General features: G+C 43.7%; 1 protein-coding gene across 2 annotated transcripts; it reads left to right on the top strand.

Annotated features, from left to right (window-relative positions):
• The first annotated feature begins 1,071 nt into the window (after positions 1 to 1,071).
• Positions 1,072 to 11,602, top strand: LOC100285271 (RNA pseudouridine synthase 4 mitochondrial). Of its 2 annotated transcripts, NM_001367216.1 has the most exons (10): positions 1,171 to 1,494; positions 2,138 to 2,209; positions 3,327 to 3,467; positions 3,551 to 3,598; positions 3,684 to 3,761; positions 7,920 to 8,033; positions 8,144 to 8,236; positions 10,225 to 10,336; positions 10,886 to 10,932; positions 11,054 to 11,602. In NM_001367216.1, the coding sequence occupies exons 1-10, from the start codon at positions 1,174 to 1,176 to the stop codon at positions 11,414 to 11,416; spliced, it is 1,389 nt and encodes a 462-aa protein (NP_001354145.1). In that variant the 5' UTR covers positions 1,171 to 1,173; the 3' UTR covers positions 11,417 to 11,602. The 2 variants fall into 2 exon arrangements, with proteins under 2 accessions (XP_020396157.1, NP_001354145.1); XM_020540568.3 differs by lacking the exons at positions 7,920 to 8,033; positions 8,144 to 8,236 and having other exon boundaries at positions 1,072 to 1,494.
• Positions 11,603 to 17,122: the final 5,520 nt, after the last annotated feature.

The raw sequence follows: 17,122 nt of genomic DNA, 5'->3' as shown, positions 1-17,122 counted from the left end.
ACACACTCTTCAACGGATTCATTGACTCGTCGTCAGTGAGATCTCAGAGGACGGGTTTGTCTTCCCGTAGCTCGTGCTCTCATCGATCGAACGAGCAGGAGTTGGAGATTATGAGGATCCGTGAGGAATGAGACAACAACGCGAATTTATGGAGGCTTGCAATGCACATAACCAAACGATGTATCAAGTGAGTATACATAATCCAAACTCTAAATTCTTATATTTCAATACAACAACTTCAATAGTAACACATATGTTTATCAGTTAATGCACTTCAATAGTACTGATATTCAGAATTCTTATTGATCAGGAAATTGGAATACACTTGAAGTTAAAGCAAAGGAGAAAGGATCGAACACTTAAATTTTATGATTCACACTACTCTGCCACATAGGTCCTCGGAACCCTCTGTAAGCCCTTGACTTCACCTACTTAAGTGAACAGTTTTTTCTTATTTATTGATAATGTTAATAATGTTATGGATTTTGTGTAGGATATTGTTTGCACGTTAGAATGGGAATCAATCGGTGTCCTAACTTGTGGTAAGGAAGCAATGACAGAAGAATGAAATTTTTCACCACCCAAGGATCTCAATCAGAATTTTAGGCTCATTCATACATTTACTAAACTCATGAACATTTATATGTGGCTCTATTGTGGTGGGTTACATGAATAGATTTTTTGCATTTTCTTCGTTTCATATGGTGACATATTTGTTACTGTGTGTACATTATTTAATGGAACTCTTACGACATTGTATTGTTTGTTTTGTTCTATATAGTCTTAACATTTTATAAAAAAATTTATGTATCGTCACAATGTATGAATATTGTACTATCATATATAGAAGTCTGCATGTTGCTGGTGGTTGATGTGGCAATGTTGTTGTTTCGTTGCAACTTGCAACGGCTCACCTAGTAAAAGAAACCTAGCAAGAGAAGAGAAGAGAAGAGAAGAGAGAATGTGCCGTTGCAAGCTAAGAACGTTGTACAATTATGTTTGTGCCATGCGTTCAGAAACGTTGGTTTGTTTGGCTATAGGCCCAAACCCAGCCCATCTACGTGAATGAACATGAATTTTCCTCTTCCGTCTTCCGGCTCGTTTTCGTGATCCAACGGCTACAAAAAGCGGGAGTGGGCTGGAAAGGCCGAGAGAGGCTCGATGGCGATCAGGATGCCGGCGCTCATCTTCCGCCGCCGGGCGGCCGCCGCAGCTCCAAAGCCGATACAACAGTACCTCGCTGGTCTATCCACCGCAGTGGAGCACGTTATTCCAGAAGATAACGGTCACATTGCCGGTGGGGAGGAGAACAAGAAGCGGTGGGTGGAGCTTCCTCCCTTCGCACCACTCGACGCCAACGCCACCGCTCGAGCTATCTCTCGGGGAGATGGTGGGGAAGGAGCATGCTCCAATGCCACGGCTATCAGGTGGGTCCGACACTGCTGCCCACACGTACCAGCGTCGCTGGTCCAGAAGCTGTTCCGCCTCCGCAAGGTGCGCGCGCCACGTTCTCGATCAAATGCTCCACTGTGTATCCTCCTCCCTCAGTTACTCCGCGTAGCTTAGAAATTTAAACATGATAAAGATTCATGTTTGTCTTGTGATCGTCCATGATTAGCTTTTTGCCTGGTCCTCATGGACAGTGATGGATTTCTACTTTTACTGTAAGGATGTGCAAAAAAATAATCTATTTTTGTGTGGATGGGTATGGATGAGCGTGTGTACATACTGGAACCCCTCCCGCATCGGATGCAAAATTTGACCTCATGCAGATCTGTATTAGTGATTTTTTTTTTTGTAAGCGTGAGGTACTTCAAGTTGTTTGCATTATTTTCTTTGTTAAAGAACATTCTAGAGCATACAATTTTGTAGGGAATATAATTCCAAAAGTAATGAGGGTAAATGCAGTAGTTTAGCATTCTATTTTCGTGTTTTACTTTCCATGATAAAAATTACATGTAAAAATATTTATTTTATGATTTATAAAAGTTCTTTTTGGGAAATCCAATCCCCCCCCCCCCTTACTTTTGAACAACTGTTATAGTATTTCTCTTTTATCTCTTGAGTTGTGCTCCATATAATAACAGTTTTCCTCCTGTAAGAAGATATTTATTTTCATGTCTATTCACTGTTGCAGGTGAAGAAGAATCTGGTGACTGCTGATACCTCTTCAACAGACAGTATTACTCTGCAACTCCGGTTGAGAAGGGTAATGAATGACGAATAAATCAGAAATACCTGACATTCTGAGTTCTAATTTTCACTTATATGCTTTTACATAGCATTTTTTGTATCATATGTCTAGTTTGGAAATTGGGATACATCATACATTGCTGGCATATGCACAGTTATAAGAAAATATGAAAGTTTGATATTGTTTGAAATAAAATAAATCTGTTATCTGAGTTAAGTATAATTTAAGGGGTGTGCTTCTGCAGTGATTTCTTAAAATGTTTTATCATCTTAAAACAAAGTGATTAAGGTGCAGCAATCTGTGTTCCCTACACGCTAATTTTCTGTTACGGATCCTAAAAAGATGCTTATAACCGATTGTCACTGGCAGATCTAGAAAGGAATAAGTACTTCTGAAAAGGCCACCACATTGCTAAACAGATCCTTGTTCTTTTGGGTTGGTATAAACAGAGTTGCTTTGCCAAGCATTGAATTTTGTGGACTTTGCACTCTTATCATTTGCACTTGATAATTTGACACTTGATGTATCATGGGCATTTGGTTCATGGGGACACATGTTAGTGAAACAATTGATTAGTCAATCATCATATCCTTGTTCTCTTCAATTATGACCTATCTTGGCATGGTACTATGACTTAAAAGAGGAACTTGGTAACTTGTCGTCATGATTTATAATTTGGACAGCACAATATCAATCACTGACCATGATATTAGTAGCAAAGTTTCAGTGTAACACGTAACTTTTTCAGATACTTTTATTTAAATTTTAGCAATTATCAGTATTTTCTTTGTTATTTGGGGAAGTTTGTGGAGCCACAAAATCTTTCACATTGTTTTCTCCTTTTTATTCCTGCGACTTTGTGCCTCCAGTATTTTTTTCATGGAACCATATTTTATCAACCCATATCCCTAAGCCTTGTTCCCTTATACTGCATCCTGCATACATGCACTATGTTCTGATGTAGTGATTGGTTTAATGCCAAGGAAAAGATTGGCATGGATGAAGAACGGCCAATGGCATTATAAAGTGAGGCAGTTTTCAGTTCTAGTATAATGAGGTTATAGAGCACAATATTTTTCTAGTAACTGAGTCCTCTCTTGCAGTATGTGACCTTGTTTTAACTGCTTCAAAGGTTTCAGCAAAAGATGAACTTGTGCCTGGTGATATTCTCTTTCTACCTGTTAACATTCAAGAATCTTCTGTTACCGAGAAGACCAAGAAATTTGGTAACAAGAATGAGATTGATTTTCTACGTGACCTTGAAATCTACAAGGTCTGAATCTATATTTGGTTTTCAAAGATATGTTGATTAGCTTGGATGGTAAATGATCTCATTGGCATCTGCAATTTTTTCAGGATAGAGCCATCATTGTGCTCAACAAACCACCTGGAATGCCAGTACAAGTAGATAACTTTATATCCTTAATAATCTGCAGTTCACAAAAATTTTAGAGCCTATTTGAAACTTTTTTGCTTCTTAATTCTGAAGGGTGGTGTTGGCATAAAGAATAGCATTGATATACTGGCCCCGATGTTTGAGAACGGTTCTTCTGAAGTACCTCGACTGGTGAGTTCTAGGTGCTGCAGTTGCTACTGACTTTGCAGTGCTCATGGTAAATGTATATTATGCTACAAACCCGATGTATCACCCATTGTTTAAAAGGCGTCGCCTAGGCGTCGCCTAGGCGACGCCTAGGCGTCCAGGCGTCAATTGTTGCTAGGCGTCCGCGCCGCCCAGGGAAGATCGAGTATGGCGTCCGCCTAGGCGCGGTAGGCGTCCGCCTAGGCGTGGTAGGCGTCTGGGCGACGCCTTTCTCCCCCTGGGCGACGCCTAACCTAGGGTTTTTTTGGCGCTGGATTTTGGCGCCCGCCTGTAAATTGGCGCGCGTTCTCCTTTGCGCGCGGCTGGCGGCTGTTCCTGTGCGCGCGGCTATTCTCTCCCCTTTCTTCCTGTGCGCGTGGCTCTTCCTCCCTGCGCGCGCCCTGCACGCGGCTGCTCCTCCCTGCGCGCGGCTGCTGCTCACGGCACGCCAAAGCTGCTCGCCGCTCGCGGCTGCTCCTCGCCTGCTCGCGGCCTCCCTGCGCGCGCCCTGCACGCGGCTGCTCCTCCCTGCGCGCGCCCTGCACGCGGCTGCTGCTCGCGGCACGCCAAAGCTGCTCGCCGCTCGCGGCTGCTCCTTGCCTGCTCGCGGCTGCTGCTCGCTGAGCGCGCGGCTGCTGCTCTCTGGGCGCGCGGCTGGCCGGCTGCTCCCCTTCCCTGGTGCCCCTCACTGGTAGGTCCTCCCCTGCTTCCTCCTCCCCTGCTCTCTCAGGTGTCAACACCCAAAAATGATGTTCATCTTCCCCTGCTTTCCCTGGTTTGGTTGCTTGTTATTTTGTAACAGCTGTTTGTAACAGCTACTAAGGCGTCGCCTAGGCGCCCGCCTAAGTCGCCTAGGCGGTCAGGCGGTGGCTGGGCGCCTAGTTCCGCCTAGCCGCCTTTTAAACCTTGGTATCACCTTGGATGAACAATGCTATGAGCGAATAGAAGTGAAGGCAATGATTGTGTGGATTGATTGGGGAGGGGAGATTACATATATATAGGGGTGAGAAGATCTTGAGGTTTATAGAAACCGGACCAATCAAGATCTCATAACTTGCTATTCAAATCAATCTAATCTACCACATATGGGTTGGTCGACACTAGGCGTCTCGGCTCAGGCCCAATACACACATGTACACATATATGTCTAACATGCCCCCACGATCAAATTGTCGGTGGAACAAACAGTGAGACCAGACCGACACTCCATGAAGACTAACGAAGGCAATCCCTTGATGAAGATATCGACAAACTGAGATGTCGTTGGGACATGAATAATGAGGCATCACCAAGAGCAACATGCTCTCTAAAAATGTGGAGGTCGATCTCCACATGCTTGGTGCTTTGATGCTGGATGGGGTTTGAATACATGTAGATGGTGCTAATATTGCCACAATATAGTAGTCTTGTGCAGAGGAGTGTGCAACTTAGACAACAATTGTGAATCCTGGTAGCTTCCGCGACTACATTGACAACAATGCAATACTCAACCTCGGCACTGGAGCGAGACACAATGTTCTGAAACTTGGAGGACCAAGAAACCAAGTTGTCGCCAAGGAAAATAACATAGCTTGATGTCGACTTACGTGTATCAGGACAACCAGCCCAATTAGCATCAGAGTATACCACACGGTCATACCGAGGAGAAGGCCGCACAAAGAAACCCATGTGAGGAATGCTGCGAACATAGCTTAGAATGTGCTTGAGAGCAATGAGGTGAGGCTCATGTGGGTCATGCATGTGAAGACATACCTGATCAACTGCATAGGTGATATCCGCTTTGGTGAAAGTGAGGTACTAAGGCTGTCTTCAATAGCCTTACTCATCTCACCTCTCATTTCAAATTTAACTCTGTAAGCATTGTAGTTTGTAGTGCAAAACATTGTTTTGCACGCCAATATGCACGGTCTACCGGCCATAGCCTAAAGAGCTCCTACAAGGCTGCAAAAATCCATAAGGTTGGAGACGGGCACACCAGTGGAAGAGAGCTTTAGATTCACATCAATAGGGGTGTAGCAGAGCTGGCAATCGTCCATTCTAGCTCGATCAAGAATCTCAATCATGTACTACTGATGTGAGAGAAAAACTAGAGCTAATGTGCTAGACATGCATACCAAGTGATGGAGCATGTCGAGGTCCTTCAAGGAGAACTCTTGCCGAAGAGCACCGCTGACGTGAAGCAGATGCTGAGGGAAAGCCATGAGAACTATGTCTTCAACATAAAGAAGGTATACCATGTCTTTATCCTTATGGTACATGAACATGGAGGTGTTTGACTTTGCCTCAACAAAATTGAGTTGTAGGACTGTAGCAGATAGGAGCCTCCTTGAGACCATAACTGACATACCTGATTAGGATGAGAGTGGTCCTCAAACCAGTGAGCTGAGCACAATATATTGTTTCCGACAAGGTGCCATGGAGGAAGACGTTGTTCACAATAAATCGATGGATAGGCCAACCACACGAGAGAGCCAGGGAGAGTACTCTCCGAACAAGGGAATGCTTCACAACAGGAGTAAAGGTCTCGACAAAGTCAATACTAGGGCACTAAGTGAAACCACAAAGAACTCAATAGACCTTGTAGCACTCAAAAGAACCATCTGCTTGAAGTTGCACTTCAATACCTACTTGCCAATGACAACATTAGACCGAGACGGCTAAGGAATGAGATGCTAGGTATGGTTGACAAGTACAGCCGAGTACCCTGCCTCCATGGTGGAGTGCCAGTTTGGGTCCGCAAGGGCAACACGATAGCTCCTTGGAATAGGAGACATGGGAGCGGCTATGAACAACACCGACTGTCGGAAACCCTGCTTGCCACATGTGGTCATTGCGTGTTGATTGGCCACAGGTGGTATTGAAACAACACTGGATAGAAGACGCACCCGAGCTGAGGTAGGTGCTGGATTAGACGGCAGTCCTCGGGCGTAGGCGAGTGCCCAAAAATGTTTGGGAGCTAGAGACAGTGGCGAGGGGCTATCCCGTGGGGCGGGTAGTAGAGATGGCACACCTGAGCCGCCCTCTCGGTGGAGGCCTACGACGGGGGTGTAGTAGCTGGCAAATCGTTCAACGCGGTGTTCCTGTGAGGTGAGGGTGCCATAGTTGGTCCAATTGGTGCGACTCGCTCGGTGGAGGGTGCAAGAGTTAGCCCAACTGGCCGTAGAGGTGACCAAAGCGTGGAGTAGCTAGGCCTTGCAGTGCTGCTGCCACTGGGCCATAGAGTGCGACTGGAGCGCATGTCGCACGTGGTTGTGCGGATGAGGTGCCTATCACACATGGTAGTGCAGTGGTGGTGCCAAAAGGACTTGCAGGACAACACATAGTGGTGATGTGCATTGAGCGGGTGCAAGGTGAGAACAATCAGCCAAAAAATCAAACACAACCTTTGTGGGGGGAGTGGAATCCTCAGAGAAGAGGAAAGAGGACTCCTCAAAGACTACATGACATGAGATGATGATTCGATTTGTGTGACGATCAAGTCAAGGAGGTTGATGGATTCGGGATCTTAGCATAGTATACCAGAAAACTCTTGTGAATACATAGGACACCAGCAGGTGGTTGATGGATTCGGGATCTTGGTCACAGAGGGGACAATTAGCAGGATGATTCATGCGTCTTTTTGCCAATGTCTCTTTAGTCCAACATCTATTATGAGCCACCAGTCACATAAAAAACCGAATGCATTGACATTATTATTTTAGAAAATATAATACATTGACATTAATCTGGCCTCCTTTAAAAACCGAATGCATTGACGTTAATCTGTCTGCAGGCCAGCAGCAGGGCTTGCTTCTTGAGCTTATTCTCGATCCCAATCTTGCCATTGTTTAAAACAAACAATACATGTGGCTGTAGGTGATAAGTTACATGATATTGATTTTGGAAAATGGACATAACAATTGCCAAGGACATTATTTTTGTAAGAGTGCTTTAGGTCCCTCCACCATTTCTAGAGATGAATATCAACACTAGGAACCTGCTTTCCATGTCAAGGTCGCCAACTCGCATAAGCACTTGAAAGCGTGGTGATTGGTTCCTAGATAGACTTAGAACATTGATTCAAGGACCTAGAAGAAATAACTTGTTTGAAAGTTCATGCATGACTTGCTTGTTTCTTAATATTCATTTTCATTACTTCACAAGGTCCACAGGCTTGATAGGGATTGCAGTGGCGTCCTTGTTCTGGGAAGAACTCAATTTAGCGCTTCCCTTATGCATGCTATATTTCGTGAGAAAACTGCTGATGCTTTAGGTGATGTAAGTTCTTAAAATAATATTACTCTTTTCTACACCACTTTTTGTATTCTTATTCAACTGCATGGTTATTATATTCTATATATCTTGATAATATTGTCCATTATGTCAAGGGTACTCAACAAGTACTGCAAAGAAAATATGTTGCACTTGTTATTGGAAGACCTAGGCATCCCAAGGGTTTATTGTCAGCACCACTTGCGAAGGTTTGTCTGTGTATCTTTTGTTAATTATAGGACAGAAATGTGTAGAATTCAGTGACAATGGAATCACCTGAAATTCTCCTGAACAAGTCTCAAACTAGTAGTATTTCTATATCTGAAAGGTATTTGATACTCTACAGATAATCAATGGCAAGTTAACATGTTTCTTGTTTGTAGTGGTCTCACCATTGTTTATGCAAGAGACTATATGAACAACTTATACTTGTTAGGTCAACAGTTGGAATGCATATTTTTTAATTCACTTTTGCAATTTTACTGCTAAAAGAACTGTATTTGCATCATACAAATCAGAATCAAGGAAACATGTTTGACTTGCCATTGGGATATGGTAAAGCAATATAATAGTGTTATAGGCACATGATGGCTGGACAAATGGGTCGCTCGGCTGATGTTCTTATGGACCATGCGACTACACGTAATTAGGATGATCATCGAGTAAATAGGAATAGTACCACATTGCTTACCGCCTCTGAGGCTCAATCCAGTTCATCAATTCTATGTCATTCTCGCTTACAAAAAGAATGCATTGGTGAATTGTGCCACTAGTAACCAACTGCTGCAACCTCTGGCTGTTCAGCACGCCATACATCGGATTGGCTGTAAAATCCATCTTAAACTTGTTTGGTGATGTTTTAGGTCTGCACACTAACCTCTATAAAAGCTCTGTCGCCCCCATCCATTGCTCTGATGAAGAAAGGCACCAAATAGACGAAGTCTTGGCCTGCCACATCAAAGAGAGGTGGCACCGACGGCCAAGGCAAAGGCAGACCTCTCGGTGCTGGGAGGAGGTACCGTATGCAGAGCCGTGACCGTGGGTGCAACAAGGCTCGCAGGTGGGGAGGCCGGGCCACTAGGGGCCAACACAAGCGACGCTCTGGCGAGGGGAAAGGACCCATCGCGGGCGGGTGCGAGGTGAAAGGGCCCCATCCCGAGGGGGCTGTGCCGAGCAGGGAATGTGGCTGCGTAGCGGCGCATGAGGTCACCACATCGACGAGAGGGAGGGTTGCGCGGTGCAACGAGGAAGACACGACGGAGCTGCCCGGTGAGGGGGTGAGGAGTAGCGGCGTGCCATAAGGGGTCATGTCCGCATAAGGTCCACTGCAAGGGGCCACGTAGTCGTAGGAGGCGGCGGCGTGCTGCGCAACAGCGAGGGCCGCAGGGGGAGCTCCGGAAAGGGTCCCAAGGCCGGTGACGGAGGGGGGGCATCCCAGGCGTGCGTGCTGCTGCAGGGGGACGAAAACAGGAGTGAACTGGAGGGGAGGAGGCTGCCCGCTCTCAGGTCAGCAGTCGTGGGGAGGAGGCCGCCCGCGGTCGATGCGGCCGTGGCAGTGGAGGCGGGCTGGCATACACCTGAGGCGGCGCGCTGGTCGGAGGCGGGGAAGAGGTCAGCCGCGGTCCCTATGGCGACGGCGGGCAAGCATGCCCCCGCGGTGGCGCGTGGGCCGAAGGGCGCACTCGTGCCTGCGCTCACAGTGGCGGCGTGCAACGCGGGATCCATGGGGAGGAGAGGGTGCGGCCGAGGGATGGCCGGAGCAGGGAGGCTGGCGGAGGGAAGGTGCTGGTGACTGAAGGGGTGGGATGGAGGGAGAAGAGAAATTTGAATTTAGCTCTATACCATGTGGGAAACCCTAACCCTAACTCAGTGTTTGGAGTTGTATTAATAGACCAAGATTGTTGGGCCTAACCCATTACATATGGGTATGAATATAATTACAAGGGGTTAACCCCAAAACTCTAAGGCTATGTTTGGATACTCTAGTATTCAATCCAATACACATGGGTGAGATGGATTGAGGTGTAAATGAGTTTAATTTACACCCCAATCCCCCTCAACTCATCTGTATTGGGGTAAATACTAGAGCACCCAAACAAGCCCTAAATGGGATTCTAACAATATGGTTTGTTCACCCACTATATTGATTTCTGTTTCCATCAGTAGTATTTTATTGTTGTGCCTTGCACTTTCGTAGGTTGTATTACAAGATGGCAGGTCAGAGCGTCTGACTGTTTGCGCTGGTTCAAATACTGCTTCTGTTCAAGATGCTTTGACAGAGTACCGTGTGATTGAGTCTTTTCCTCAAGGTAGGCAAGGAACAAAAATGCATGTTGAGGAGCAAATGCATTTTATTGTTTTACGAATGAGCAAATTATTACTGCTAGCTGTGTCATTTGGAAATGGAATGAGTAGCATCAGAAAGTGTAGAACTCTGGGACCACTAATGCTGCTGATAAAAAATAATGTCATACAGATATCAAATCAGATGTGGATAGAAACAAATTCGTTCAAGGTAAATTCGGAGGCATTAAACAACTGTAACATAGTTTTGGTATTATGGATAAACATTGGTATATAGGTTTATGTTTTCCAGTGCTATAACGTTAGGTGTCCTGGATGATGATAGCCACTGTAGGCTTAGCTAATGGAGTACATTGCTGAATTATGATGCATCATTTTTTATTGAATATTGTTATCCTTTTTTAGTGATGGGTGTGGGAATTGGGTCAGTAAGCAGCAAAATATGTGGTGCAGTGAAATTGCTTTTAGTTAAGTCCACCACAATATGGTGTGAAATTATTCGCATATAACTGATGTTGTGATTCAATAATATTGAAGTTTGCTAATGATTTTAGGGTACACTTGGTTAGAACTATTCCCTCGAACTGGAAGGAAGCATCAGGTAATTATAATACTCATGTGTCAGTTATCTCCGAACAAACTGGTTTCATTGTACGCAAGGTATCACGATCACACTAACCAATCTGAAAAAACTCTCTTGTTTCCTTTTTGAACCGAGCCAGCTCCGAGTCCATTGTGCGGAGGTTCTGGGAACACCCATCGTTGGGGATTACAAGTATGGACGCCAAGCACACCAGAACTGGATGCCTCTCCCCATGCCACAAACAATCGACAAGGAAATGCTGAAGAAGAGGAAGCTTCCCTTTGGTCTTACTTTGGGCGGTGGAAGCGTAGCTGAGCAGCAGCCTCAGCTGCATCTACACTGCAAGCAGATGATCCTTCCTGACATCTCAGCAGCTATGCAACAGCTGCGGTCTTCAGATGCTGACCACGATTTCTCTGATCTGGAGAAGCTGAGCTTTGTCGCGCCATTGCCATTGCACATGCAGTTAAGCTGGAAGATTTTGTTGTCCGTAGGCAAGTAGTGTTGTCATTTCTTCTTTAGGCATGCTTGCTTGCTGTGCTGTAATAACTTTATAACTGCGAGGTTTGCGTTAAGACGTCGTAGAAAGCTTAATTTGGGCTGTTGGAGCAGCGGACCTCTAATGAGGTGAAAGATGACATCACACTCAGAAACGATGTTGATAAATAGGTTATTGTTTTTTCTTTTCTTTCTGGTTTCCCAACAGAACTTTTCATATGATGGCGGCGGCGGCACGCCGCCGTTCAGGCGCTGGGGTGTGAGTCCACGACGGCGCGACCGCAAGCAGTCGCTGTTGATGTAGGTCCTTTCCTGAAAGCTGGCGACCATGGCGCTGCTCGCCTCCTTGCTAGACTAGCTCAAGTCTGCCACCAAGATCTTCTCCATCACCATCTTCGGCGTGGGTGGCTTTGGCCATGTCTTCATGGGCTTTGTCGGTGGTTAGGGTGGTGAGGCTGTGAGGGTGATACTTGACCTGTGGCGATGGTGGGGGCTTGTGCTGTTGTCGACGATGGTGGCGCCTCGTCGTGTGACCTAATTTTGATCTCTTATTTATTTAGGTTGGTATCTACTTATACTTAATAACTGATAATAAAACTTTGACCAACTTTAAAAGCAATGCTTACCTTTAACCATCTTCTTTAGTAAGCCTTACACTTCACGAGTCCCCACCGTAGTGAGCTTATGTACATTATTCCTCACAACTTGTTGAACGATGAATCTTATGATTGTTTTCCCTCTGTATCTAATCAGATACTGATCTTTGACCTTATAATCTCTATGATGGGCATAGAAATATGCTTGGGGCTGAATTAACAGTCTCCCATCATATTCCCTTCATCAACAAAGTTTAGGTTATGGCCATAGTTTGTTGGTGTCATTAGGCCATGATCTATTTGGTCTCTACATGTAACCATTCATACAGGTGGAGTCTCTTTTGTATATTGTCACCCTTGCTCAATCCGTTTGTGACACGTGAGATTTTTTATTGGTTACGTCTGGTAATGGCGTTATGACTAAAATTGATGATGCCACGACGAAACCGGGGGCCTTCTGTGTGTGCACACACACGATTGTGCTGCTTGGCACGCGCTGGTATCACAGTTAGTAGTCATAATCCATTATGAGATTATATCGATATGTTATCTCTGCACAAATTGTTCTTACCACGTGAGATTTATTATTGGTGCCAGTTTAGTAATGGTGTCATGGTTAAGGACTTATGGTGCCGCGGCGAAACTGAGGGCCTCCTGTGAATGCGCACACAAGATTTTGCTGCTTGGCGCATGCCGGTACCAAGGTCTTCCATTGTGGAACTACACTGATGTGTGATCTTCCATGGACTCCTCCCTTGAAACAATTTTTTGTTGTTTGCTGAAACAATCAAACAACATATGCCATCACTATTGGATCAAAAGAGAATATAACTCTGATGTATTCCTTAAGTAAAGTTCTTACCAGTTCAGAAGTCTTCATCGAAAATCAAAACCTATATTTATTTAATCAGGTGATAAAAATATATCTTCCCATGTGTGGTCTCTTTTCTTTTGATCTTGGTAGTGACTACACATACAAGTTCCCTTTACGTCCTTTGTGTAAAGGTGAAGCCTTGAAGCTTTTTAGTGTTGGGAGATAACTGATTAGTTCTCAAAATGGAGATTGATTTTCCCTGTTGTTGAGATACAGGAGTTTGTTCATTCGCTCCCTTATTTAATCCATGTATTCCCTAACCAAGTCAGTTCATCTCGCATGAAGAAACATATGAACAACCTGACCAAATGGATTTCTACCCAAATGCATGACCTTTTGCTAGGAGATGTGAACTCTCAATCCTTGGCTTACCGATGGTACTGAGAGGACCTGCTCAATGTCAAAGGTAGTTAAACAAGTTGGTTTTACTAACTTGTAGCTACATTGTGAACAAAGGTTGAGTTTAGAGATCGTTTTGTCGAGTTGTCTAAACTCACTTTTGTACAACCCCTCTTAAGGAAGTGTTTATAAGAATCGAGATTAAGTCGGCCAATACCACCTAATTATCGCTTTAGTCATGCCTCGATCGCCTCATGTGTGCTTTTCCAGCACATGTGATCAAGTCGAGCCATGCCTAGTGCTTGATAAAATGGATTAGACACGAAGTCAGCATTTACAGATCCTTTCGCTGGTGATTTTTTGAGTCTCTATCATTTTCTTGGACTTGGATTCTCTGGCTAACACGAGTTAACTGTGATGTTATTCGACATTCACACCCGTCTCGTGTGTTATGAACTTACCGTGACCACTTGTTGGTAAACCTCTTTCTGTGTGTTTTACCCAAGAGGTTGCATCTAGATCTGTTTGGATAAAGTCGCATATGTACCGCTCGCTCAACAGACTCAAATAGTACAGTGTCATCAGAAAAAGCAAACTGCACACATGAAATCTTATGTGTTCTTCTGGCAGACATCGTCTCAATTGATGGACATCTCTAAATTAGCTTAAGGCGATACATGTTATGTCCACTAGAGAAACGACCTCCTGAGACACTTGCCTTTGCTTGAAACTGCCTTATATTATCGCTGATATGGACAGGAGTTACATTCTTATCTACTCTTAAAAGTCTTTCGCTCCGAATCTCGGGACGAGATTCTTTTAAGGGGGAGGGTTGTAACACCTTAGGTGTTACTGTATGTTAACAGTGAATATGGATTTCAGCACGGGATGCCGATGAGAATAGTAATCTCAATATCCTAATCATATTCGACTATCAATATTCTGGTATCACTTCATCTATGTCTATCGGGACTATCTAAAATATTTCACGAAATTCAGACTTTAGTAACCTTCAAAAAAATGTCGAGTCCGGTGCTGTTTAGACTGGTCGTGAGTGTGAATGTGATTTCGGAAATAGTTCGAGTTTATAATTTCGACCGCGTTCATGTCCAAAAAAATAATATAAGGCGTAGAGTTATTAATCGAATTGATTTCTAGTCGAATATTCAGATAGCGGGCAAAATTCGTCTAAATATAACCGAAACGAATGCAAATTAAAATAAATCGATTAAGGCAGTTGGAACCATCACCTAATTATTTCGCTCTTGTTCGAGCGATCTCTACGAACTCAGTAGCGATAATGTTAGGGGAAGTCTGTTTAGATAAATCGAACCCGAATTAACCGAAACCAGAACAACGGTTAGCCGATTCACTTTCATATTTAAAAATCTGAGATAATTAGAGTTGATATTGAGTATTCATAATTAATGTGTTTCCCTGTTCAGACTGCAGATAAAATTATCGGATTTCGAATCAAATTAAGCATATTTTTAATATATCAAAGCTGATCTCGTTTGGTTTAGTCCGTGTTTTTCTCGTCTCGATCTAAATCTTCAAATATAAATAATGGGTAAGAATTCATTTGATTCCGTAGTATTCACCAAATCAGATCCTATCCAAATATTATCGTCAGTTTTAGTTTAGTCTGAACCATTTCTATATCTTTTAAACCCTAATTCTTAAAACTGTATTTGTCTGTGTATATTTATGTAGGGAGGGAAGGAAAATCTGAGCTTTTATCCTCTACGTGTCATCTTCCTCTATTCTTATCCTAACATGTGCAAATAATAGTAGGCATCATGTACTTCTTACCCTCTTACCGGTTCCACGTATATCAACTCCTATAATCTCCTTCACGTAGAGATTATGCTAGAGATGCAAAAATAAAAAAAAATCTCATGACACTTATCTCCACCGCTCTTCTTTCTGTTCCGATCCATGCATATGCAGAACGTTGATATCTCCTTCTCATCTATGCACGTGTGCTCGTCCAGGCTCCTCCACTGCTGTTTATTTTCTCAACCTCATCCTTATCACCACGCCATTCAGACCGTGGTGGGCGTACCTATTCTCATCGAGCTCCCAAATCCCAGCCTTATCTTCTCAAGTGGTATGCATATCTCTCTGTCAGCCTTATCTCTCGCTTCCTGTCCACAGCAAGCTGCGCCCAGCCCGTGGCCATCGGCCTCTTCTTCCCCACATGCTCTCCATGCTTGAGCTCGCCCCTTGTCAGCTTCAGCTCATGCCCAGGGCCTCTGCTCGCCGGACGCCGTAGCACATGCTTCCTGCTCGGCCTCCCTGGCGTGCTGCTCCCTCGCCTTGGCGTCCCTGCGAGCTCCTTCTCCCTCGCCTGATTTCCAGCTCGGGCCTCGCCGGATGCCGACGCCGCTTCTCTAACCTAGCCTTGACACTAAATCGCTGCAGCACGCCATACCGTGTGTGTTGCACTGTCATCGTTCGCTATCCTCATCCTTGCCAATTTTCCTCGTCGTTTCTCGGCTACAACCTCGTCAGCTCCTGCGCATTGTGCACGTCTTGTGTTCGGGTCGAGCCCCAGGATTTTGAGGAAAAGGAAGCTCTAGTGCATCAACCGGTGAAATAAATAAACTGGTGGTAGTCATGGTCCTTGCGAAATCCGAGATCAGGTTAGTCACGATAAGCTCATATATTACTTTGGCTATTTGATTTGATTAACGAATTAAATGAGTATATTGGTCGCGATGATTCTTTAGTTAGTTGCACCTGTGTTGTGGTTATATTAAATGTTTGCTAAAATGTCTTAATCGAATGCTTGTTCGATTTAAAACTAATAATTGTCATCATTCTCTCTTTAATCGGATCTCGTCGATTAGCATACTATTTAAATTGGATGGTGGAGAGTGAAGTTTCGTGCGTCGATCGCTTGATATTTGGTGTATTGCCCAACTCGGAATCATCGTCGTATTTGCGGATCTCGACTTGAGTTAAGTATTATATAGACTTATAGTAGTTTGAGGAATAGTTTGATTTAATTTAGAGTGTGTTTTGTTAGTCAACAAATTTTCACGTAATTAGAAATATTTTTCCTTTAGTGAAATAAATAACTTTAAAAACAATTAAATTGTTACACTAGTTTTGAATTTTATGGAGTCCATGGACCCAATTCTAAATTTAATCTATGGTTGCGTTTTATGTTGGCTAGGGCCATATTTTAATTATTTGATGGAGTCGATATTCTACGTTAATAGTTAGTATAATCGATCTATGTCTGTGATCGGTAAATGTCATACTCAGATATTGATTAGTTAGATTAGTAGTCATGACTAAATGTTTATTTTTACCTTGGCTATGGTTACCCAAAATAATTAGGAAGTGAGTAACCTTGATAATTCTATTTCTGTAAAAACCGGAGGACTACCGGTGGAGAATGCGCATAAGCGCTTTAGATCTTTAGTTGCTAGGAAAGCGGTTTCGTAGAACTTTATGTTGTATGATAACGTTCTACTTGTTAGATTATGGCTAAATGAGATATTTTATTTAGTTGGTGTATTATGCATGATAGTCTAGAATAATAATTATAAAAAAACTAGTTAGTGGACATTGTTCTTTAGTGTTTAAATCTTTCGGATTTAAGTGGTTTACAAAGTTGATTAATATGTTTCTATCCTTATTCTGAATTATTGGTATTTAAAAATAGTGAATCAAAGTTTGGCGAGTCGTTTGACATTGGGCGTTAGCTAAGGATGGTATAAGACTTGTGCTTAGTTTATTATCGCTTGTTGTTCGAATTGGGCTCGTTTAAGATAAAATAGTGTGGGCATGGTATTTAGTACCGTCTCGACATCTAGTATTTGTTTTTAAGTGCTATTATGTGCCTCGCTGCTAAGTGTTTAATTTGTTATCGTACAACATTATTTAGGCT

Source organism: Zea mays, chromosome 7 (assembly GCF_902167145.1).
Source record: "Zea mays cultivar B73 chromosome 7, Zm-B73-REFERENCE-NAM-5.0, whole genome shotgun sequence".
Lineage (NCBI taxonomy): Eukaryota > Viridiplantae > Streptophyta > Magnoliopsida > Poales > Poaceae > Zea > Zea mays.
Note: the sequence above shows the minus strand (reverse complement) of the source record. Positions and strands in the feature narration are given on the sequence as shown.

Excerpts from the sequence above, each read along its gene's own strand:
- LOC100285271 (NM_001367216.1), top strand. The coding sequence starts at position 1,174 with ATGCCGGCGCTCATCTTCCGCCGCCGGGCGGCCGCCGCAGCTCCAAAG. Across the intron at positions 2,210-3,326 it reads TGCAACTCCGGTTGAGAAGG|GTTTCAGCAAAAGATGAACT; the intron begins GTAATGAATGAC and ends ACTGCTTCAAAG. Across the intron at positions 10,337-10,885 it reads GATTGAGTCTTTTCCTCAAG|GGTACACTTGGTTAGAACTA; the intron begins GTAGGCAAGGAA and ends TAATGATTTTAG.